At 40.0% G+C, this 25,000-nt stretch overlaps 2 protein-coding genes across 6 annotated transcripts in view; both read right to left on the bottom strand.

The window, feature by feature from the left end:
- Nucleotides 1–20,132, bottom strand: part of hycc1 (hyccin PI4KA lipid kinase complex subunit 1) — a 39,521-nt gene extending 19,389 nt beyond the window's left edge. For 4 of the 5 annotated variants that reach the window (XR_009650196.1, XR_009650197.1, XM_060897644.1 and 1 more), the window contains exon 1: nucleotides 15,062–15,207. The gene's annotated coding sequence lies outside the window, so the exon portion shown is untranslated. Of the gene's footprint in view, nucleotides 1–15,061; nucleotides 15,208–19,984 lie in introns of those variants that run through there. The other variant, XM_060897645.1, reaches the window with a different exon arrangement.
- A 1,478-nt stretch (nucleotides 20,133–21,610) lies between these two features.
- si:ch73-345f18.3 (uncharacterized) overlaps nucleotides 21,611–25,000 on the bottom strand; it is a 4,299-nt gene continuing 909 nt past the window's right edge. Inside the window, exons 2-4 of the mRNA XM_060897318.1 lie at nucleotides 24,222–24,279; nucleotides 23,918–24,127; nucleotides 21,611–23,588 (exon numbers count right to left, since the gene is read on the bottom strand). Of these exons, the coding sequence (XP_060753301.1) occupies nucleotides 23,218–23,588; nucleotides 23,918–24,127; nucleotides 24,222–24,279 (639 nt within the window). The 3' untranslated portion in view covers nucleotides 21,611–23,217. The remainder of the gene's footprint in view (nucleotides 23,589–23,917; nucleotides 24,128–24,221; nucleotides 24,280–25,000) is intronic.

Genomic DNA, 25,000 nt, shown 5'->3' with positions numbered 1-25,000 from the left:
AGTCATTTGTTGACTATAAATGGATATGAGGGACTGCGATACACTTCCTTTCCCCCTGCTCTGAAACATTCTCCATGTTTTTGACTACACATACTTGGTGGATGCTTGCTGAGCTGCTACAGTCTAAAAACAGAAAAAAAAAGGGCTTGAAACCCATGAAGTAAGTGACCGAAGTTGTGAAGAGCAGAAGCTCAGACTGACACGTGTTGCATGAATGTCATATACGAACTCAAATCCGAAGCATTTCTCTACAGAAATCCATTCCATTACGCACTTGCGCTATACGCCCTAGCGTCTAGTGTGTGTTAATGTTAGCTTCTCTAATGAAACACTAAAGGTTTCTGCAAAACGGGAGTTTAAGTCGTTTCCCAGGTGATGACGCCAAACGTCATCACCTGTGATGCAGGTGATGTGACGCAACAGGCTTTAGATTTCAGAATCAGAATCAGATTTATTGGCCAAGTGTGTTGACACACACAAGGAATATGTTTTCAGCAGTTTGTGACTCAAAAGTACAGACATAAATAACACTATACTATACAAACTATAGAAGAAAACAATGCAGACGATGAGATACAATATAGACAGAATGAGTATAAAATATGAATATAGAATATGAACTATCAGTTATGTACATAAAGTGTGGGAGTGCAAATAACAATATTGTGCAATGTTATGCTTTTTGTACAATATACAGCAGCAGTAGTGTGTAATATACAGATGATGTGATGACTGACAGTCCTGATAATGCAGTCCTTATGATAAGAAGCAGTGAATAAAATTATGGTGAGTTGCTGATCAGGGTGATTGTCTGGAGAAAGGAACTGTTCCTGTGTCTGGCAGTTTTAGTAAGCAAAGTTCTGTAGCGCCTGCCTGAAGGGAGGAGCTGAAAGAGGTTGTGTCCAGGGTGCCAAGGGTCAGTAGTGATTTTTCCTGCCCGGTTTCTGGTTCTTGTGTCGTACAAGTCCTGGAGTGTGAGCAGGGGGGCGCCAATTATTTTAGTGAAAATGCTCTGCTGTATGGGGTAGAGACTGAAGCAGTGAAGAAAAGACATGAGGCAGAGATGGAGGTAGCAGAGATGAGGATGTTGAGGTTCTCTTTAGGAGTGACGAGGATGGACAGGATTAGGAACGAGCACATCAGAGGGACGGATCAGGTTGGCTGTTTTGGTGACAAGGTCAGAGAGGATAGATTGAGATGGTTTGGACATGTACAGAGGAGGGAGATGGTTATGTTAGAAGGGTGTTGGAGATGGAGCTGCCAGATAAGAGGACAAGAGGAAGGACAAAGAGGAGATATATGGATGTGTTAAATGAGGATATGAAGGTAATTGGTGCGAGAGTCGAGGATGCCGATGATTCAGTTAGGTTGAAACTGATGATTCGCCGCCGGCGACCCCTTGCGAGAAAAGCAGTGTCTGGCAGCCCCGCCCCTCTTACACCATGTAAGCAAAGCTGTGAGCGTTCAGTGCAGGAAGTGTCCAACATCCCGCACGTTTTTAGTTGAATAAGTGCATCATCAGGGACTTGAAGTGCACTTCATCTCTATTTATGCTACACATTGCTGTAGAATAGTGTACAGGTATTGGATTTGGGACAGACCCCTGGAGTTCTGATGACCATTTTAATAATCAGCAAACTGACATTTGAACGAAAACCACAGACTGTGTCGGTTTCTGTTCGTGATTTTGTTTGCGCAATACCCAGAAAGCTTAAACACACGCTTGCTTCAGTTAACACCCGGCATCAGAGGATTAGATCCTGATGCAATTGAGCACCAAGTAAAAAACCTGCCAATGCCAAACTCACGCTAAACTCTTCACAGATACGGCTGAAGCTACACCGTTGGTACATTTAAGAGTTATTAAATGGCATCCTGTTTGAATAATTTGTGTATATTTCAAAAAAAAGACGATGGATTATGTAGGGTGGCGTGTGGAGTTTTGGTCTTACTGAAGGATTAAGTGCTTCAGATTCCTGCAGGAGATTTGCGAGCTTAGTAATGCAGTCATTTCAGGATGAGAGATAATCTGTATGAGTAGGGTTAATAAAATCTTCCATCAGCTGCCAGCGAAACTCGGGACTCAGCCATTGCGTATGGAAACAAGAATCTTAGAAATCTTTCACTTTGGCACAGACGTTATTAAAAGCAGGCCAGAAAACGAGAGCTCAGACATTTCGCTGTGGGGTGAGTGAGAATGGACCAGACAGAACAGAAGTTAGTGACAGATATTGGGACAAGTACATAAGGCTTTTTCACACAGATAACTGATCAGTAGAGTCAGGATTGTTCCAGAAGAACATTAACATCATGTGCAATCGAGATCAAGAACATCAAGAAGAATCATAATTAAGATCAACAAGAACTATAAGAAAACTAATAATCCAGAATTATTAGAAGAGGGAAAGCAAGATGGTGTATCGTGAAGAAGAAAGAACATGAAGAAAATGAAGAAGGAGGAGATCATGAAGAACAAGAAAAAGAAGAAGACCAAGAATTCATATTCAATATTGATACACATCGACTCTTTCTCTCTCAGCACTCACGGCATCTCGGTCAGGTCAGATTTACAGCCTGCAGTTAAAAAAAAAAAAAAAATACAACTGACGTATCTGCTATTTTGGTATTAACTTTAACCACACATGGAGGCAGTGCAGGGAACTAGGGAATTTTGTTTAGGGAGTGAGCCAGATGCCATCCAAGAAATCAAACTAATTTATCTTCCAGAAGGTATTACATGTCTGAGAAAAATGTCAAAGACAAAAAAAAGGAGGTCTTTGGTTTTGTCCATCAGGGTTTTATTAACTAGTAAAAGAAGCATGGAGTTAGATTAAGATGATCGTTTGCAGACCATCATGGAAGACTCTAACCTCCTGTGACACCACCAGCACTCACAAGAGTTTCGTTCTACATCTGCAAGTTTTAAACCGGAAAGACTTGGACATCCCAGGAGGGAGTTAAACTGCTAGGACTGATTCACCTGTAAGCAAAATAGTAGCCTTGTAGGTGCCAGACCTGCTGGTGGAGTGCCAGATCTGTCTGGAGTGTTTGAACTGGGAGCGGTGTACCAGTCCTGTGAGTGGAGTACCAGACCTGCGAGTGGAGTACCAGTCCTGCGAGTGGAGTACCAGTCCTGCGAGTGGAGTACCAGACCTGCGAGTGGAGTACCAGTCCTGCGAGTGGAGTACCAGACCTGCGAGTGGAGTACCAGTCCTGCGAGTGGAGTACCAGACCTGCGAGTGGAGTACCAGTCCTGCGAGTGGAGTACCAGACCTGCGAGTGGAGTACCAGTCCTGCGAGTGGAGTACCAGACCTGCGAGTGGAGTACCAGTCCTGCGAGTGGAGTACCAGTCCTGCGAGTGGAGTACCAGTCCTGCAAGCCACCCTTGTACAGTGTGGTATCATCGGGTTTCAGTGGCAACATCAGGATTCACACTCAACAGGTTAAACGCTCTAAATAAAAACTAAAGTATTCAGAAATCAAAGGTTGTTCTGAGGTGAACAAAAGTCTCTAATGACTCATACAAAATCCACGTTATACAAAATCCATGCTAACAGTAACAGTCAGGTGTGAATTCTGGTTTAACTGCACCTCCCGTCTCAAACTTGTCACCCATTTATTTTTCCCATGCTCAAAAGGTTGTACACATGCAGAAATGCACCAATTCTCCTTTTTCTCTAAAACCTTCTCCATCCGAAGACTTTTTGTTTGGCACCATCACTTTTAGGCCCTTCTAGACTGAAAAGAGATTTGTGTAAAACTCCATCAATCCTTCATTACCTCCTCAGCTTGGCAGGAAAGAGTAGAATTAATTTATAACAAGATGGACCTGTTGTGTGCATGTGGCATGTGTACTGAACTGGCGTACAGAAAAAAAAGCAGGAAAGCAAACTTTTTTTTCCCCCCCTCACAACCTGTTGGACAGCTCGTGTAAAGCAAACACACATCTTAAAAGACGATGATGCGTACAATGGGCATGCACACATACAAAAACCACAAACCAAATCATCTCAGCAAAAAGAAAGAATAAGTAAACAGCCACAAGCTTCGATTTCCTGCTTATGCAAGCCGTTTTGTGTCATTAGCAAAGGGCATGCTGTAGCTATCAATTATAATCTTAAATCTCATTGTTTCAGTCCTAAAAGGATTCATAAAGCTTAAAAAGCATACAATAAAAGCAGATATTAAACCTTAGGGGAAGTCCAGAGAGTTCCTGTTATTGAGGGTGCTTTAAAAACAGACAAATTAATCAGCTTAATGCGCAGTCAAACGTCTGGTTCTAAGCAGGGTGGAAATATGAAACCATTCGAAAATTGGACAGAAACATGCAGTCCGTGATCATCGATACAATCCTCTGCCAAAAAGTACAATCAGAAAAATGGCTCGAGTTTGTGCTAAATAAATGATTAGAGAATTAACAGAATAGAGATGGGATTGGAGTACCAGACCTACAAGATCAGCTAACGGTGTACCAGGCTCGCAAGACTAGAAAACAACATACCAGGCTTGCGAGATGATCAAACTCAGTACCAGGACAGTGAGTTGTGTGTCAGAGCTACAATTAGAGCGCAAGATCTACGAATAATGTTAACAAAGTAGACTGAAAGCAAAAAGTCTGGATGTGGAAGGGTGTGGAAATATGAAACCACTTGTAAATTGAACAGAAACATAGTGATGGGGAAAACGGATGTGCGGACAGACCGGCGCTACTGGGCCCTTAAACAAGACCCTTAACCCTCTCTGCTCCTGGGCAGCGCTTTATGTCTATCCCTGTGCTCTGATCCCAACTTTGAAATTCTATTCTTCACTTATACCAGCTTACACTGTGCCTCATCCAGTAAAATGTGACAAAGGCTACTGCTTGTTGTTCCTCCAGTGTTCCTCTTCCCTTCTGGTTCACCAGTCCAGAAATACAGAGATCACACAGTGTTTCTGAGGTGATACAGTTCTCAGCTGTCTTTTTGATCGAGTTTGTGTCTTGGGCTCGCAAATTACAACCCGAATCACGTACCATGTTTGGTTCACCTGGTGCAATAAAGATGAATCCGAGTCTAATCAATTCCTCCCTGCAGCTGAACCAGTGAATGCAGGCTGAGACCACCTTGAAGAAAACAGGATATTGTGGTCCATGCAAGTGCGAGTGCTGTGTTCTGCTGTGACCTGCATGAGATCTGCATCGAGGACAAAAACAAACCAGGATTTAAACAATCCTGAACATCTCCTGCTGGCGACCCATGGCACAATCAAGTCAATGGAAATATTCAATAACAAGGTTTTACACAGCACGGAGTTAGTACAGGATGTGGTCACTCGCCACGCCGCATTACAGCCACAGACTGAGGTTTTGAGAATGCACCACTCGAGCAGGCTCTACAGTGTGAGTGTTTCACTCGCTAATGCAAGTAAAAATTGAAGTGTGTAAGTATGAAAAATGATGTGGGCGTATGGGTGAGAGTGACTCTGGTAGGAACTTTAGTCATGAATCCCAGCTACAAACTCCACAATGTAGCTGATGCTAAATGGGGTGAGGCTACACACGTTTGTCTTTTTTTCCATTACATCACGTTTAACATGACTACGAAACCATGGTCTGGCTAACATCTGTGAGCTAATGTGGAATATGGTTATTGTGGTCTGATGAGAAGCATCAAAGCCTTCTTTTAAAACAAGATGGAGGAACCTCCACAAACAATAGCAGTGGAATGTTGATAAAGTTAAATCAACAATGGCTAAAAGGATGCTAGTTACCCGTCTATTCTTGTTGACAAGGGACACTTGCGTCTCTAACTGTGAGGTTGTGAACATTTCAGTTCGTTCTGGTTGTGTTATATTACTAGATTATTGTTGTTTATGTATTTTATTGTTATTTGTTATTAACATGCAAGTAATGCTAGAGCTTATCATCTTAGCAGTTCACCTTATAACAATCCTACTATGCAGTAAAGTTCAAACTCGCCTCTGAAATGAATTTTCAGAAAAATACCTTATTAATTTAAAAGGACCTTGTAAAATAGATTTGGCATTAAAGGATTTTTTCCCCCCAAGATAACACATTAGCCGGTAAAATAAAACGTTTGCCGATTTGTGATAATATTCATCAGCGGTGGGAGTAAGTCACACATGTGCAAGTCACAAGTCATGAATGTCAAGTCAAAGTCATTTTTTAATATTTGTCAAGCAAGTCGTCTCAAATTTGTGACTGAAGTCTGACTCGGGTCAAGTCGAGTCCCCCGTCTCTGAATCATTTAACTCAATTCCGAGTCAAGACTCAAGTCATGAATGTCAAGTCAAAGTCAAGTCGAGTCTTTTTTTAATATTTGTCAAGCAAGTCTCAAATTTGCGACTTAAGTCTGACTCGAGTCAAGTCATATGACTCGAGTCCCCTATCTCTGATATTCATTCACATCACTCGGTCACCTGTAGCACAAGGTGTTAGTAAAATCGTATCGTTTAGTAAAATTTCCTCTTGGCTATTTCAGAAGCAGTTTTTGAGACACTTAGCAAAACATGTATTGTTGATGAATGGTCTTTGCTGCTATTCCAAAAGGAGAAGTAACAGTAACTCAAACTTTTCCTCCTATCTGCAGTTAGTTCCCATTTACTGCCTGATGCACACAAATGGAATACTGCAGATGCATATTATCCTGTTATATACAACCTGAAGTCATAAAATTTGGAAAGGAGTAGAACAGAGGCTTCTGTTGAGTGTACATATCTAGTCCAGTTAGCAGGTTTTGCTAATGTTACCACGTTGCAGACCCACAAACAGTAGTGGTTTCTAGATGGCCACACGTGACTACACGTGACTCGGTTGAAATGTTTACTAGTGTGAATGCAAGGCTGTGAAAACTTGTGAATATGACACCAGAGCTGTAATTATACATACTCATTCATTATACCAGACATTTAAGGTTCAAATCTTATGTAGAAAGGCTGTATTGAAAGCTCTTGTAATGATGCGCTGAAATCCTAAATAAGCTACTTTGGATGAAAACTGGGAAACGTTACGGAAACAAAAACGACAATCAGGTTTTGTTTTATTCCAATTTAATTAAATTGATAAATATTAGCATATTTTTTTAAAACCAACAAGATAATATCATGTATACTAGACATGTCATTATTCTCCTGTGTCTCCATTAATTTACAAACTCATAGAAAATAAACAGAACAATTCCAGGTTTGTATTTAGCACAGCGGCTAGATTAACAATAAAACAGAGATCTGAACACACTATTCCATCAGAGTTCAGTAGTGAGGACTTTGAGACTCTTCAATGTTAAAATTGAAAGTATCAGGAACAAAATAGTTGATGTTCAACCCCTGACAGCATCTCGTGACCCAGTCTCACCTAAAGCTCTACACTCACAACTACAGTGCTTTACAAGTACAGGACAGGAAGAGTTAGATAAACTTATTACTACAGCTAAATCAACAACATGTGTGTTCGATCCCATTCCAGCTAATTTACTGAAAGAAGTGTTACATAAACGTCTCACACCTCCAGGGTTGGGGGTTCGATTCCCGCCTCCGCCTTGTGTGTGTGGAGTTTGCATGTTCTCCCCGTGCCTCGGGGGTTTCCTCCGGGTACTCCAGTTTCCTCCCCCGGTCCAAAGACATGCATGGTAGGTTGATTGGCATCTCTAGAAAATTGTCCGTAGTGTGTGATTGCGTGAGTGAATGAGTGTGTGTGTGTGCCCTGCGATGGGTTGGCACACCGTTCAGGGTGTATCCTGCCTTGATGCCCAATGACGCCTGAGATAGGCACAGGCTCCCCGTGTCCCGAGGTAGTTCAGATAAGCGGTAGAAAATGAATGGATGAATGAATGAAAGAAAGTGTTACATAAAGCTGATGAGCCTCTTCTCAATATTATTAACTCCTCGTTATCTTTAGGTCACGTCCCTAAATCCTTCAAGTTGGCAGTTATTAAGCCCCTCATTAAGAAACCTACTTTAGATCCTAATGAACCTTCACATTACAGACCTATTTCACACTTTTCGTTTATGTCTAAAATACTAGAAAAGGTTGTGTTTGTTTAACTGAGCTCCTTCTTACAGGAGAACAACATCTTTATTTTAACTCTTTAACATCTGCGTTAAAGAGTTAAAAGATTGGATGAGCTGTAATTTTCTGTTGTTAAATTCTGATAAGCCAGAAATACTATTTATCGGTCCAAAAACCAATACACAGAAGCTCTCACATTTCCACTTCCATTTAGAGGGATGTACTAGAACTACTAGCTTGTGAAAGACCTGGGTGTTTTATTAGACAGCAACTTGTCTTTCGAATCATATCGCCCATATTACAAAGACTGCCTTCTTCCACCTTAGAAATATTGCCTAAGCTAAGAAACATCCTGTCTGTATCTGATGCTGAGAAGCAAGTTCATGCATTCATGAGCTCCAGACTGGTCTATTGTAATGCATTACTAGGTGGTTGTCCTGCATCTTTAATAAATAGGCTACAGTTAGTCCAAAATGCAGCTGCCAGAGTTCTTACCAGGACAAGAAAGTATGACCATATAACCCTAATTTTATCATCTCTACACTGGCCACCTGTTATGTTTAGAATCGATTATAAACTGCTGCTACTTGCGTACAAGGCTCTAAATGCTTTATTAACTAGTCTTCTAACACACTGCAATCCTTCACGCTCTCTGAGATCACAAAACTCAGGACTTCTGGTAGTTCCCAGAATATCAAAATTTTGGAATAGTCTTCGGGATTATGGAATAATCTGATAACCAGATTTTGGAATAGTCTTCCAGGTGCTCAGACACACTTTCCCAGATTAAACGTAGATTACAGACATATCCCTTGAGTCAGGCGTACACATAATACATCCCATAATCTTGTGCTCTATTACATCTGGCCAAATGCACATCATCATCTAGTGCTCGCTAATATTAATCAACAGCAGCTACGCTAATTCCTCGCCACTGCTTCTCACATTCTACCATCCCGAGGCATCCACAAAATGTACCAGCTCCGATTGTCTTCCGTGCCATGAAGATTTTGGACTTCCACGGAGATGAAGCTGACTCTGTGAGGATCGTGAGAAATCCAGAGATCTACCAGCTCCAAGTGGACTCGAAGTATTCGGACATACTAAGAGGAGATACCAACTCCAAATGGTCTTTGAGGACAACAACCTCATCATCAATCCAACATTTATCAGACTGTATATTTATAATCACACCCTCCAGTGTCACCCGTATGAGGATGAGGTTCCCCTTTGAGTCTGGTTCCTCTCAAGGTTTCTTCCTTTACGATTCAAGGGAGTTTTTCCTCACCACAGTCACCTCAGACTTGCTCATTGGAGATAAATACAAACACATTTAAATATATCTAATATTAATCTTGAATTTTTATATTATATTAATCTTTATATTATTCTTTATATTAACCTTTTGTTCTATGTTTATGTTCTGTAAAGCTATTTTGAGACAATGTCAATTGTTAAAAGCGCTATACAAATAAATTTGAATTGAATTGACTTAACATTACTTACGTTACATTCAGCAGTTAAAAGTGCGTCACTTCTGTATCCAAGCTTCTCAACGTTCAAGTCAGAACTCATAAGAGTTGGAAAAGGTCCTTGTATGGTCCATACGTCTGTATGAAGTCTAACGCACAAAGCACTGCAGCAGCCAGCACAGTACTCCGGTCTCATTTTATATAACCACATCACTCCTGAAATAGCGTGCCACGTCATGCTATACACAAGAAAGTGGAGCATGGACGCCGGTTGAAAGAAAGACAATTTTACACCACTTCACTGAATAAACTGCTATTCGAGCATTGATTGGGCTCCGTGTACTTCTCCAAATAAAAGGCTTCAGAAGTTGTCACGTTGCCACCATTCACATCCTGTCGTGTGTGTTGCTCCGCAGAAGACAGTCATTTCTGTGTTTCTTACGACAGTGATGACAGAACACACGCTTACAAAAGACATAATTACACCAAGGCGCTCTGGGTATGTCTGCAAATCGGCCAATTAGATCGAGGAAGAGCTAATGACCTGACTGAGCTCCGTCTCTCATGGTGCTCAGCACTTCTAAACATCTGACACACACAGAATGCCATTAACAACCTTCCAGGAAAATGCCTACGTCTCTCAAATGGGAGATGCTTCAAATGTTCGATGTGCAGGAGGATAAGAACAAGACAGGGTCCCGTATCCAGGGAATAAAATTGTTTGCGCACACAAAGATGTGGCTAATGACAATATCGAGGAAGAAGAAGAAGAATGAGAAGAGGAAGAGGAAGAAGAAGAAGAAGACGAATGAGAAGAGGAAGAAGAAGAAGACGACGAATGAGAAGAGGAAGAAGAAGAATGGCTATGCTTTATAAAAGCCTAAAAACCGCTGGCAAAGAAAATCAAACATGTCACCGGTCAGGACTGCTGTGTGTGTGTGTGTGTTTGTTTGTGTGAGACTCTGCTCAATCCAGTACACCAGTGGTCACTATATAACTCATGACAGATGGTGACTTGGAGACTAAAAACACACCAAAACATTCAGTCCATTGTGACTCATTTGGGCCCTTGTGGAAAGAACAGCAGAGTTTAGAAAAAACATTCCTCAACATTGCAATGGAAATGAATCGCATGACACAATGGAGAAGTCTCTCAGATCTGAAGCTAAAAGAAGAGCATGTGGTTTAAAGGGCTGAAGTCTCGTCCCCCTGCCTGGGCCAATCTGCAGCTCTCCACAGGCTCGGAAATTGGCAGGCTGACTAACGAGAATGGATGAGATAGTAATGAACAGAAAATACAAGCAGAGACCTTATTAAGACCCAGCGTTTGACCTTCTCACTGCATGTCATTGCTGTGCTGCCACCCAGGGAGCAGCGAGTGGATATGGAGTGCTGAGATTGCTCATGCAGAATGATGAGAAGCCCAGTTTTGTTTGGAAAGAAGCAAATACTCTTGCTAATTTATATAATTACCAGAATCAGAGTTTGAATGGAACATATGTAGGCTGTGTTTTCCAGGTTTCTAGGTTAATCAGTGTATAATCACCATTTTCCTTCTATCTTTATCATCCACTCATCCATTTTTTTCCCCACCCAATCAAGTGAGTCTATCTACCGCAATCAGCCCTCCAGAAAATCCTGGTCAACCCATCTGGTGTGGATTATAGACGAGTATAGAGAAATGATGTCTGCTCTTACAGCTTCATTAAACACAGCATTAAGAAAAGAGCACACACACTGAACCCTTTACCCTCGAACATCTACTTTACAGTAGAGATTAAATGCTACAGAAGAAATCCACACAATTTTTTTACTATATTATCCACACAAATAAAATACTTTTTTGAGCTGTCTTTAGATCTATATTTTTAGACCCTACATTTTATGTGAACCTTTTAATAAAGCCGTTTACTAAATGGTACTAAGGAAATATAATATAGACAGTATACATACAGAATATACACACACAATATAGACAGTATACACATACCGTATAATAGCTAATATATTACAGACAGGTAAACTAAGAGACAGACACACAGACAGACCGAGACACACAGAAACACAGATAGACGACACAGACAGACGAGACACAGAGAGACGACAGAGAGACAGACAGACAACACAGACAGACAGACAGACAGACAGACAGACGACACAGACGACACAGACAGACAGACAGACAGAGGACAGACAGAGGACAGACAGAGGACAGAAGACACAGACAGACAGACAGACAGACGACACAGACAAACAGACAGACAGACAGACGACACAGACAGACAGACAGACAGACAGACAAAGGACAGACAGAGGACAGACAGACAGACGACACAGACAGACAGACAGACAACACAGACAGACAGACAGACAGACAGACGACACAGACAGACAGACGACACAGACAGACGACACAGACAGACAGACGACACAGACAGACAGACAGACGACACAGACAGACAGACGACACAGACAGACGACACAGACAGACACAGACAGACGACACAGACAGACGACACAGACAGACAGACAAACGACACAGACAGACAGACAAACGACACAGACAGACAGACAGACTACACAGACAGACAGACGACACAGACAGACAGGCGACACAGACAGGCAACACAGACAGGCGACACAGACAGGCGACACAGACAGGCGACACAGACAGACAGACAGACAGACAGACGACACAGACAGACAGACAGACGACACAGACAGACGACACAGACAGACGACACAGACAGACAGACGACACAGACAGACAGACGACACAGACAGACAGACAGATGACACAGACAGACAGACAGACAGACAGACAGACGACACAGACAGACAGACAGACAGACAGACAACACAGACAGACAGACGACACAGACAGACAGACACACTATTTCCTAAAAATGACGGGTCTTACTTGTCCTTTGTGTGTGCGCGCGTGTGTGTAAGCCGAAGCTATTCAAAGGGCAGATTTGATATTACTGCAATATTTCATATTTGATGCTCTTAGAGGCAGCAGATCTTTAAAAACAGCCTCATTTGGACTACAGTATATTAAAATACTTTGTCATGGTTTGGCCGCTGTAGCAGAGAAACTCTGTCGATGGGCAGGATCACATTTTACACCTGTACTTTTCAAACCACTTTCCCCTTGTTCTCACTCATAGCCATTACACTGGTTGTTTTCTCGCTATTGTTATATGTGTCACCAGCACCAGCACAAAGGTTTTCACATTTAAGAAACTTGGCATAAAATTTTCATTTGGTTTGTGCGAAGATTTACACTGACCTTTACTCAAGAACTGATGAATGAGGGCCATTGTTAAGAAATTTGATAGAAACAGTTCTTGAAAATATTTTGTAAGAGAAAACTATGTTATTTTACATCGTTAGATATTTTTCTTCACCGCCGACTTGTGCTTCTAAACAGTTAAATAAGACCTTGAACACTTTATCGAGGATATCATAGCCCAAACACTCTAAACTACGGCACTGTGTCTGATAACATACGCTTACCAGTACCATGTAGGCACAAAGTGCGTGCACTTAAAACTAGCAGCCAAAGATCCTTATTGACTGCAGTACTTACTTCATAACAGGTCCAACGTATCTGAACATACGCGAGTATTTACTCGTTAACTGAACTTCGGAGCTACAACTAAAGACAAAGCTACAATTAGTTTAATAAATGTTTCTCTCGAGTGTTAATATGTGAGCCTTAAGTATTTCGCTTGCCAAGAGGTAGTTAGGTTACTGTGAGAATGTCTGCATCAGTGTGTGTGTAATAATGGGGTAAGGCATCTTTTCTTTTTCTCTTTGACGTATGAAAACCACGAACAGTCTTCCTTAACACGCTGGGGAAAAAAAAGAAGAGACGACCGCAGACCGCACAGTGAGCGCCGCACTGCAGACGGTTTAGTGCTGCAAATGGAAAGCGATTCATCCAAATGTAATAAGACTAATGAGGCATGTAAAACACAGCAGTCTGAGTGCAGAGTAAACAGCGATGTGTTTGTTTTTTCTCTCGACTTTCACTGAACACATGAAGCTGATGGACGCTGGATCACCTGTGGATCAGTGTGAGGATTAAAACATAAAACCAAAAGAGACAAAAAAAAAAAAATAAAACATCTTTCATTTGTACTCTTTTAAAGGTGGGGTGCACGATCTCTGAAAGCCAATGTTGACATTTGAAATCACTTAAACACGCCCCAACCCAGGCCGTAACCCAGGCAACTATTATGGCGGAACCTGCTGGGGCGGCTGGCCGAGGGGGTATTTTTATCAATAAATGAACTCAATAAGTAATACTATGGTAATACACATGTGTTTTTGTAGTACTGTGTGTTGTACCATGAAAGGTTTAGCTCCGTTTCACCCGGAAGACGACGTTCAACACCTAGAACCCGAGGCAGAGGTAACGGCAGGTATCCGCCATGTCAATGTTTCAATCGCTTTCTGCTAATGTCACACATACGCACTGAACACTCTCTCCGCCGCATATTGACAAGACACGCCCCTTTCTGCTCATTGGCTACACGTTTGTTTTGTTAGTCGGACCGACACAGTTTTCTGAAGCATTTTTGAAACATTGTGCACCCCACCTTTAAAACGTGTCCTTTACTCTCCATTGAGATCAAAACAAAACCAAAAATCCAACCAAATTACAGACATTCTTGCTGCACAAAAACAGTCTTACCGGATGTTCAAGCGCTTCTGGGAAGTCGTAATTATGACATGAAGTTAGTTTGGTCGGAGTTAGGTGGAGGGGTCTAAAACTTTATCTAAATGAACTAAAAGAAAAGGCAAGGTTTTTAAACTGCACTTCTAGAAAAGGAGAACAAAGAATAAGCATCAAGTCTGTTATTTAGGTTTCTATTAATTACTGAAGTTACTGTAAACTTAGTTACTACCGTAATTGTACTATGACATCGTATCTTGTGCAGGAAATTAACTTGTTTGATTGTAAATTAAAAGAAAAAACAATAAATCTAAAAATTTGCCATCGGTTACAGACGTCATATCCACACAGACATTTGACTTTGACCGTACTACAATATCTCAAAAATATGAGGAGGGGTTTATATAACAGCTCCTCACAGAAGTGTGAGGCGTCGAGTGAGAAGTCACCAGATTCTTAAGCCATGACTTGAGCCACATCCAGAGAACAAGCTCAGCTCTGCTGTTTCACCGTACACTAACCTCTGACTAATAAAAAGCTACAATTCTAGTTTGGCTTTTTCCTCCCACACGTTGATAGACGACATGGCAAATCGGTGCTGATAGTTAAGCGGGTTATTTCAGATACTTGGAGCGATTATAAGCTGTAGCAGCAGCTTGATCAGACCCAGAGCGTTACAAGCAGCTCCTTCTTCTAAATAAGCTCCGTCTTCTCTAGATGCTTTATATTTACTGGCCAAGGATGGCTATCGAAATGTGACTCATTCCACCGCGCAGAAGCCGGATGGAAACGCTCACGCTCGCCCACGCCGTACACCACAGAGCCTGACAGCGGCTTCACGCCGCTAACACACAGGAGAATTCCATACAGAGATGTAAGGTGGGTTTAAATAAACTTACCGTGTCCGGCTGAAGAGAGACTCGAGACAGCACAACACACCCACGGACTAACCCCGCTCGACTCTGAAACCTCCGCTCGTTTCCTGTTGTGCGCGTACACACACACACACACACACACACACACACACACACACACAGTGCCGTGTCCCACCCATCTGACTTCAGATCAGTAGTTAGAAAGCGCAGGCACCAATCAGAGCACCGAGGGGAAAGGTTTGAGCAAAGGCAGGGTGTGAATGACAATCCTGCCCAGCTGCATTTTCCTGTGCTGCCAGACGCACATTATTAACTTTCTAAACACACACCTCTCCGAAAGATCCTTCTCTCGAAGGAACGAGAAAGCCGGATTAAGTAAGTCGAAGACTCGCAGCAGGAACGTGTCCTGAAATGACACAGCAACAGCCCCTGAAGTCACGCTTGAACTCTTCATGACCTCTATAGGCAAGTCTGAGACACGAGGTATTGAAGGGAGGAAGAAAAATGTATTTAAAAAAAAAAAGAGAAGCATTAAGGCTGAAGTAGGAACACCAAACGTGATTCAGCGAGTGACGCAAGAGCAGCTGGATGAAAATAACCCTGAGTTTATATACGCTCACCGGACACTTTAATAGGAAAGCCTATTAAAGTCGGAGCGGCTTTGAGCATGTTGTGGTTTAGTAATGCACGGTTCGTCTCATAACCCGTGGGGCGGTTTGGGGCAAGTAAAGAAACTGTCACTTTACTGTGGGGCAGGCTGAGGCAGGCCAATAATTTCATAAAAGCACTGGTGTGGTTGTTGGTGTCAGAAGAGCTGGTCTGGGTCTTTCAGAAACCACTGATCTCCTGGGACTTTCGCATACAACAGTCTTTACACAGAATTGTGTAGAAATAGAAAAAAACCTGCAGCACGAGGGGTCAAAGGAGAATAAACAGACTGGTTTATTCAGTGGACAGGAAGAAGAAAAACTACTCTTTACAAATGTGAGGAGCAGAAAAGCATGTCCGGACGTACAAAACGTCAAATATCAAGACGGACGAGCCAGAACGACAGACGGCCAAGATCGTGTTACGCTCCATGGACCCCAATCATAGTCTACAGCAGGGGTGGCCAAATAGTCTGAGACCAAGAGCCACATTTTTTACTGTGTTACCGCAAAGAGCCGCATCATACACATGGGCACACATGAACATCACCTTTTTTTCCCCTGCCATTTTGAGAGCGAACTTGACAAAAATTGTTTACTCAAATGATCTTGCTCCTACTAGGAAACTTTGAGGTGTTTTCATCCCACTCACATGCGTGTTTGACGAAAATACCGCATTGAACTCAAGCGAAGTGAACACGCACGTTAAAAAGACACAAATACAAACTTCGTTATGAACGTAAGAGCCTCATGAAACCAGGCAAAGAGCCGCGGGTTGGCCAGGCCTGGTCTACAGGATAATGAACGTGGACAGCTAAAGACTGGATAAAGAACTGATATCTTTCCAGTCTTCCACTTTTTTGGCTGACAGTAGAATTTAACCTGGTTTTCTACTTTTACAGCCCGGCTGCCTAAATGTTTGACACGTTCAGCATGCTTTTCTGTTCGGTCCGGTTCTACAGAGTAGTTATTTGACTTCCTGCCATGCTGTAATCTATGACACTCCTCTGACCTTTAACTGCACATACAAAAGAGCAGCATGCCTCCTGGCACACCCACTAAAAAATAAGACACGTCATGATGTATGTCACTGTTCAATCTGAAGAAGTGAAGCTGTGAATTCTCCCATTTGACACGTTTGGCTTGCCGTATTCACACTAAGCTCTAATCTGTGTGTTTCGGTGCCGCCCTGATGAATAAGGAGTGATGTCGTGTTAATCATTAACTCTTAAACAAAACACTGGACTTAATTGGGACTCCTCTGGAGTTTATTATCATATAATTTTTAAACCGTGCACTCGTGGGAGATAGAAATGAGACATACACGTGGGTTCTTGACGTTCAGCATTTATTTTGCATTAACCTCTATTTATTTAGTGAGTAAATACCAGCTCATGTCGCTGTGTATCAGCAGGTGTGGGACTGCAGGTGATATCTACTGCGTTATCGACAATTTCCGTCTCGTTCTCATTGAGTGTACTCTTTAAAGCGTGCCAAAATACATAGGTCAAGTTAGCTTTGGTGTTTAACCACACACACACACACACACACACACACACACACACACACACACCCTTTTACTTAATGACTAACAGGGTTTATTTTCTTGCAAGAATGCCACAAAGAATTGCACTGTTCAAGTTTTGCAACCAAATGTTCAAACTTCAGTACCTCTGCATTTTTATTACAGGAAATTACACAAAACTGTTTCTTTTTAATGTTCTTCTGTATAAAGGTTCAAATCGAGCCTTCCACAAAACACTCGCTCGTCCTTTTGCAGCTCCTCACAAGTCTCACACACATACAAGCATACAGACAAACATGAAACACGCACACATTCACACATTAAGCCCCTGGGCGAGAGCAGGAATAAAACCTACACATTACATAAGGCTGAAAGCAGAAATGCCGAGCTTAACACACAGTGAAATGTCAGAGGGTTCGGTCTCATCCACACACGTCAGACGTGAAATCTTCCACAACCATAAAGCATGAGAAATGCGCTGGCTGGACGAGCCAGAGGGCAAGAAGAAATAAGACGGAATGAAAAAGACATCCAGAGAGACAAGCAGTTCTGCAGGTGGAAACTCGTTGATGTTGATGAGAAAAATAATGAAACAGGTTTCAGCTAACAGCAGAAAAAAAGAAACTCATAGATCCATCTTCTACAACCATGGTGGGCTGAAAAGCATCTCAGAATGCACAAGACCCAGCATTCAAGAGCAGAATATCACATTGGGCTCTCTCACTCGCGCTCGCTCTCTCTCTCTTTCTCTCGCACTCTCTCTCGCTCGTGCTCACTCACTCACTCTCTCTCTCTTTCTCTCTCTCGCACGCTCACTCACTCACTCTCTCTCTCGCACGCTCACTCACTCACTCTCTCGCTCACTCACTCTCTCGCACGCTCACTCGCTCACTCGCTCACTCGCTCACTCTCTCGCACGCTCACTCACTCACTCTCTCGCACGCTCACTCACTCACTCTCTCGCACGCTCACTCACTCACTCTCTCGCACGCTCACTCACTCACTCTCTCGCACACACCAGCCTTATTTCTTCTAATCTGTTCAGTTTGGTGAAGCTGTGCCCACTGTTCTTGGCAGACAGGAGTGGAACGAGTGTTTCAGCATTTCTTTTTTTGGCCATGTAAAATTACATTCATGGGAATTTCACCACATGGCTTGATCCAGACTTGAGATAAAACTGTCCTCCAAAAAATAGCTGCAAATGTCCTAATGTCTTTAGCACACGCTTGGGTGAGTGTGATAATTTTAGTATGTGTAATGAAGAACCATTCTAGTTCAATTTCCAGATGATATTATTGCACAAAGCCAGAAATAGCCTACATGCGCTTTCTCTCTCTCCGAGGCAAATATCCTCCATCAGCCAGCCAGCATGAAAAACCCCTGCAGCAAAACTACAGACCCTAATTCACACATTCGGAAACTGGAGAAGCCTTTAAATAAATTGCCAACAAATTGCCCCACTGTCAGTTTAAATGAATAAGTTAAGACGTAATCATTTAAAAAAAGTCTTATAATCTGTAACAAATAACAGATTTTGCACAGAGCAGTGGCACTGCACTAATCGAACCTGCAATACTGACCAGTATGCTGAAAAAGACAGGAATCAATCGACTACAACAGGACATCATGTGTACACAAGGGGACAGCTTTGTTCCCAGTAACCAATCACTGAGCAGAATTATTCCCAACACCTAATTACTGACTAGCATCATTCACCAACAACCAAAGATCACCAACACACATTCAACCATTTACCGTTTACCATCGTTTCTAGGAACCAATCACTTTCAATCAACCACCAAGCCACATTCTCAACAACCAATCACTGTTCAGCCACATTCTCAACAACCAATCACTGATCAGAAACATTCACAATCACCGATCCACAATAGTCAACAACCAGTCACCGATCAGCATCATTCCCACCAACAACCAATCAGCATCATTCCCACCAACAACCAATCACCGATCAGCATCATTCCCACCAACCACCGATCAGCATCATTCCCAACAACCACCAATCACAGATCAGCATCATTCCCAACAACCACGAATCAGCATCATTCCCAACAACCACCAATCACCGATCAGCATCAATCTCAACAACCAATCACCGATCAGCAACATTCACAATCACTGATCCACAATATTCAACAACCAATCACTGATCAGCATCATTCCCAATAACCAATCACTGATCCACATCATTCCCAATAACCAATCACTGATCACTATTTTTTGCTCTTCTTATTAAACTCTTTATGATTTGTACAAACTGCAAAAACAAGCTATTTCCTCCTTAACCTACAACTTTACAACTACTTCATACTTTTTTTTATCTGCGTCTTAATCAATGAGGCGCTTCATTCAATAACAAAGGGTAAATGTCTTCAACATAAACACAAATAAATACTAGTGTCACTGTGCACAAAACACACTGTGTGTGTTTGTGTGTGTGTGTGTGTGTGTGTGTGTGTGTGTGTGTAGGATCCCATCTGACAGCTCGGATTTGCTCCTTTCTACAGTCCCCAGTTCTCTTTCCCTTTACCATTTTTACCAACTCACTAAAACTCATCAATAACAGCTATTATTTGTGTTTGTTTGCATGTTTGCAAAACTAACAACAAATGTTTGCTTTCGCGAGCAGCAGTTAAGGCGGTGGTGAGTCACAGCTGGTCCATGTGGTTCACTATAGATCACTAGGATCTACTCACAAGTTAGCCAGTTAGCCTTTAGCTTCAGTCATATTAATTGGTGAATCGATTCATTACTCACTTTCATGCTATCTTCAGGTTTCCTTCTGTTGTTTTTTTTCCCCTTTTTGCTTTCTTTTCCACCGACTGATGGATATCCGTCACTTCATAAAGGCGCAGCTTAAATAATTCAGCAACATCTAACGCTTCATCTTCGGTACTTTCACAATTCAAACTACCTTAGATTCAGAAGATTTTTTTGTAACAGACAACTCAATGACCCAATAGGAATCGACTATATAAAGTGCACGAGGGCCGCCACAAATAGCAGCCAATCAGTTTAGATTGAGGGCGGGACCTTTTCATTTCCATCAGTAAAGTAGGTTGTCTTCTTTTTTTTTATCAAGTCAGTTATGCAAGCAAGTTTGCAAATGTTTTTTGTTTTTTTTTAACACAGCATATTTATAATTATATAAAATAAAAATAAAAAAATAATAAACTACTCCTGAATTCCACTTTTAATAAAACTGACTTTAAACTCATTTGCAAACATAATTTGACATTTCAGTGAAAATGCTTTATTTGTTTTGTCTTCATAGTTTATTATATTTTATTTATTTATTTCTATATATGTGTGCATTTTTTTACATTATTTTTGCTTTTATTTGTAATTACTATTTAATTTAATGTAATTTTATTTTATATTATTTTTATAATTTGTGTGCATTTTTTACATTATTTTTGTAATTACCATCCATCCATCTTCTACCGCTTATCTGGCTTTTTTATTTATTTATTTATTTATTTATTTATTTATTTTTGTAATTACTATTTTATTTTATTTTATTTTATGTCTATATATGTGTGCATTTTTTTTTACATTATTTTTGTATTTATTTGTAATTACTATTTAATTTAATATTATTTATATAATTTGTGTGCATTTTCTACATTATTTTTGTAATTAATATTTAATTTTATTTTATTTTATTTCTATATGTGTGCTTTTTCTTTTTTTATTTGTATTTATTTGTAATTACTATTTTTAACTAATTTTTTTACTAATTTAATATTATTTATATAATTTGTGTGCATTTTTCTCATTCTTTTTGTAATTAATATTTAACTTTATTTAATTTTATTTCTATATATGTGTGCATATTTGACATTATTTTTGTATTTATTTGTAATTACTATTTAACTTAATTTAATCGTGGTGCACCCTTACATAATAATTACCTCCTTAATTTTGTTTTTAATTGTCTTTTTTTTCTCCCACAATATAACAGTTGTATGCAAAAGTTTGCACACCCTTAGTACAAAAAAAACACCTTTTTGTGATATAATCAGACATCCCATCTGTATTACAAGCAAGAAAAATTCTAATTCTATATGTTTAAAGTATCCATTCAAAAGTTTGCACCTTCTCTTCTAAATGTTAAACAAGTAATCTCTAATCATTTGTGTGCCTAATCATCCCTGTACCTTTTTTGGTTTGTTTCTAAGAAAAAGAAGGTAATATAACTATTATATATTATTATATACTATTAATATATATATAGCTATCGCCCAAAAAAAAAAAAGAAAAGAAAAGGGCATCATCAATCAATACATACTTGCTTTATAGATGTATTTGTAGAGCAAATAAAAAATACATTAAAATTAAAATTGAAAAATGAACAAAAATCATTTATCTATATATGATTCAATAGTACCCAGATAATCATCTATGTCAGCAATAAATGCAAATACTAATCAGAATGTCATTTGTTTTCTAGACATTACAGATCAGTGAACTGATTTCTTTCCCCCAATTTATAATGTATTTCCCTGAAAAAGTTCTGCAAAAGTTGTACAAAATGTATAACGTATTCTTAAAGCATTGTTAAAACTTAGAAAGATAGAAATCTAGTCATGATCACTGACCAGCTGGAAGCCAAACAGTACAACATACTTGTTTCCTAAAAAGGAGATTATATATACAGAACACAAATCATCCTAGAAGTACACAAACCTGGACCACATAGACCACCATGTGCCTCGGATACATTTCATTTCTCCATTTAAATATCATTAGCCTATTAAAGAAAGGCTTCTTAGTGAAAGAAGTCACAGTTCTTCTTTCTTATTGGCAGTTGTGTGTCAGATGTTAGAATAAGATCTGATTTACATGTCAACACCCATTACATGCAGTATTAAAGCTGTTAATAATAATATATTTTTTCAAGGTTATAGACTTAAGTTTTGGTTGTTACGATCCTTTATCTATTCTTATCATTTATCTGTTATAATCTCTAATACTTTGCTGTTAAATAAGTGTTTTCATAAACATTTAAGAGTGAGGTCAGTATATATTCCCTCGATCATACGTCATTCATTTATTCCTCTATCTGTTTTCTCTCACATTAATAATAATAATAATAATAATAATAATAATAATAATAATAATAATAATAATAAACTTTATTTTCTATAGCGCCTTTAAAAGTAGCATCTCAAAGCGCTTCACAGAAGAAAAAGGAACATACAATTATACAAATAATATGTTAAAATAAGTAAGATATAAAAACCCACTAAATAAGAACATACTATCAAAACAAGTAAGTTAAAAAAATCAATTTCATGTAAAAGCTACCCTAAAGAAATAAGCTTTAAGGGAGGATTTAAAGACACTAAGGGATTCTGCTTGCCTAATCCGAACAGGCAAGGAATTCCAGAGTCATGGAGCTTAAGAACAAAATGCCCCATCACCCATAGATCTTAAACGGGTATGTGGGATGATTAAAAGGGCAGTTTCCGAAGAGCGGAGCGCACGCACAGGTTTGTAGGGGGCTAAAAGCTCAGTAAGGTAGTGAGGAGCCAAACCATTTAAAGATTTGTAGGTAAGCAGAAGAACTTTAAAATTCACCTGAAATCTGACAGGGAGCCAATGTAAGGACTCCAAGACTGGAGTGATGTGATCCCTTGTCCTGGTTCCAGTCAGGATTCGGGCAGCTGAATTTTGAACCAGCTGTAATTTATTTAGGGTAGCGTTTGAGACCCCGACCAGCAAAGCATTACAATAATCAATACGAGAAAACACAAAGATATTGATCAACTTTTCAACCACCGGGAGTGACAGCATAGGACGCAATTTGGCAATGTTTTTCAAATGAAAGAATGATGTCTTTACAGTGTTCAGAACATAAGGAACAAATGTTAAAATGTGCATCAAATATCACCCCTAAATATTTTCATTTTGTTTGGAATTCTAGTGTAAAAATCCAAAGTTAAAGACCCAGCCTTACGTAGCTTACGTAACATTAAGAAAATGATTCATGGCTTGATTCCAGACAGCATGGCCACCTCGTTGAAAAGTTTTCCAGCCTCTTCCCTGTAGCGAGGACTGAACCTTTTAGCTCTTGATGCCTCGCGAAGATTCTCCCTCAAATTGCCTCTGAGTCGTGTAGACTCCTGGTGTGTCTTCGCTTCTGCATTCACCTTCTGGGTCAGGATCTTTTCTGAATTCAGCAGCCAGTTAATCATCTCCTCAAGTTTAGGACCAAGTGCCATGATGGCTTTGACAGCTTGACACAGCTCCTTGATGTTCTCCTGTGTTTGCTTCAACTTGTCAGGCACCGAATCGTCTGGTGTCACGGCCAAGCCGAAGTTGTAGCCTTTTAACTGCAGGATGATCTGGTGGTCGTCTGAAGGGGGAGAGAAGATACAGAATATGTTTGAACAAAATGGTGCAAGTCTGGAAACGTGAAGAAAAAACCTAGTATTGGAGACCCAAATATCTCAGCTGAGTGCAGAAGTATTCATCCACACACACACACACACACACACACACACACACAACCACCCATAAAAAGCATCCATTATCTATAACAAACATATCATTTCCTGTTTTGTTTCATCCCCTACTAGTAAAATACATTAAACAGGATGTAAAATGCATACATTTTTACACCGCCTAATCCTGATCTGCTATTGCCACCTGCTGGAGTTTCAACATTAACATGCTCTGACTCACTGTGTTCATCCTTCATCTTCTGCAGACACTCAGACAGGCTGCTGTCAGGGGCACAGCAATAACGAACCATCAGTGTTTTCCGCTTTTCCTGCATACACTCATAGCTTTCCTGCTGCGTGTTAAACATTTCTGCAAAGTCAGTGAAGCGCTGGTCCAGATCTGGCACACCAACATGCCGTGCAGTTATCATGCCAATTCTGTCCGGGGAACCTGAGCAGAAAACATTGTGTGTGTCATGTGAGCATTTAAGCAAGTAACAGAACAGCATGTTTGCAGCTTAAGAGAAAAAGACTAAGGCATTCACCTTTAGGAGAAGGATGAGGTATTCTTGCAGACTGTGCTGCTCCAAGTATATGCTGTCTCTATAAAATAGTGAAGTTGTATTTGATTAGTTTTACAGCAAAGCATTATCTGAAGATTTCTTTTGTTGCATCATCATACTAGTGCGCTTTATAATACTTTAAACATTTAAGCTCAAGACGTATGTGTGTATACTCTTCATAAAATATGCTTGTCTTTTTAGAATATATAGTTTATATAACATTAAAGTGTTATACCGTACAGTCACAGCCCTGGAGCCATATATGTAACCTTAAAAATGATAAAAAATTATACAACATAACCACATAATCTTTATCACTAAGGGATACATTATTGCTCTGCGGTATTAATATTATTTTTCTTAGAGGTATTTTAATTTTAGCATTTTTACATTTTGCTGTTCCATCTGAAAACTCAAAGATAAACATGGTTTTTAAATGTCAGCTATTCATCACACTATAGTTATTTCGTGAAATAAGCCTATAAAATTAATTAATTTGTTTTTAAGTAAGTTATTCATGAACAGCAACCAAAACTCAACTCTATGGAAAACCTGCCATTTTTTAAATAAACATAATTATTTACATGACCTAATAACCTTGGGGATCATGAACATTAATCAACTACTTCTGTTAATAATATAATATAATATAATATAATATAATATAATATAATATAATATAATATAATATAATATAATATAATAATCAATCAATTAATTACAATAATAATATATAATATAGTTGTAACAAGTCTGCATGA

The sequence above is a fragment of the Tachysurus vachellii genome, chromosome 21 (assembly GCF_030014155.1).
Source record: "Tachysurus vachellii isolate PV-2020 chromosome 21, HZAU_Pvac_v1, whole genome shotgun sequence".
In the NCBI taxonomy this organism is placed as follows: domain Eukaryota; kingdom Metazoa; phylum Chordata; class Actinopteri; order Siluriformes; family Bagridae; genus Tachysurus; species Tachysurus vachellii.
The sequence above is the reverse complement of the archived record's forward strand: the minus strand, read 5'-3'. Positions and strand labels throughout refer to the sequence as shown.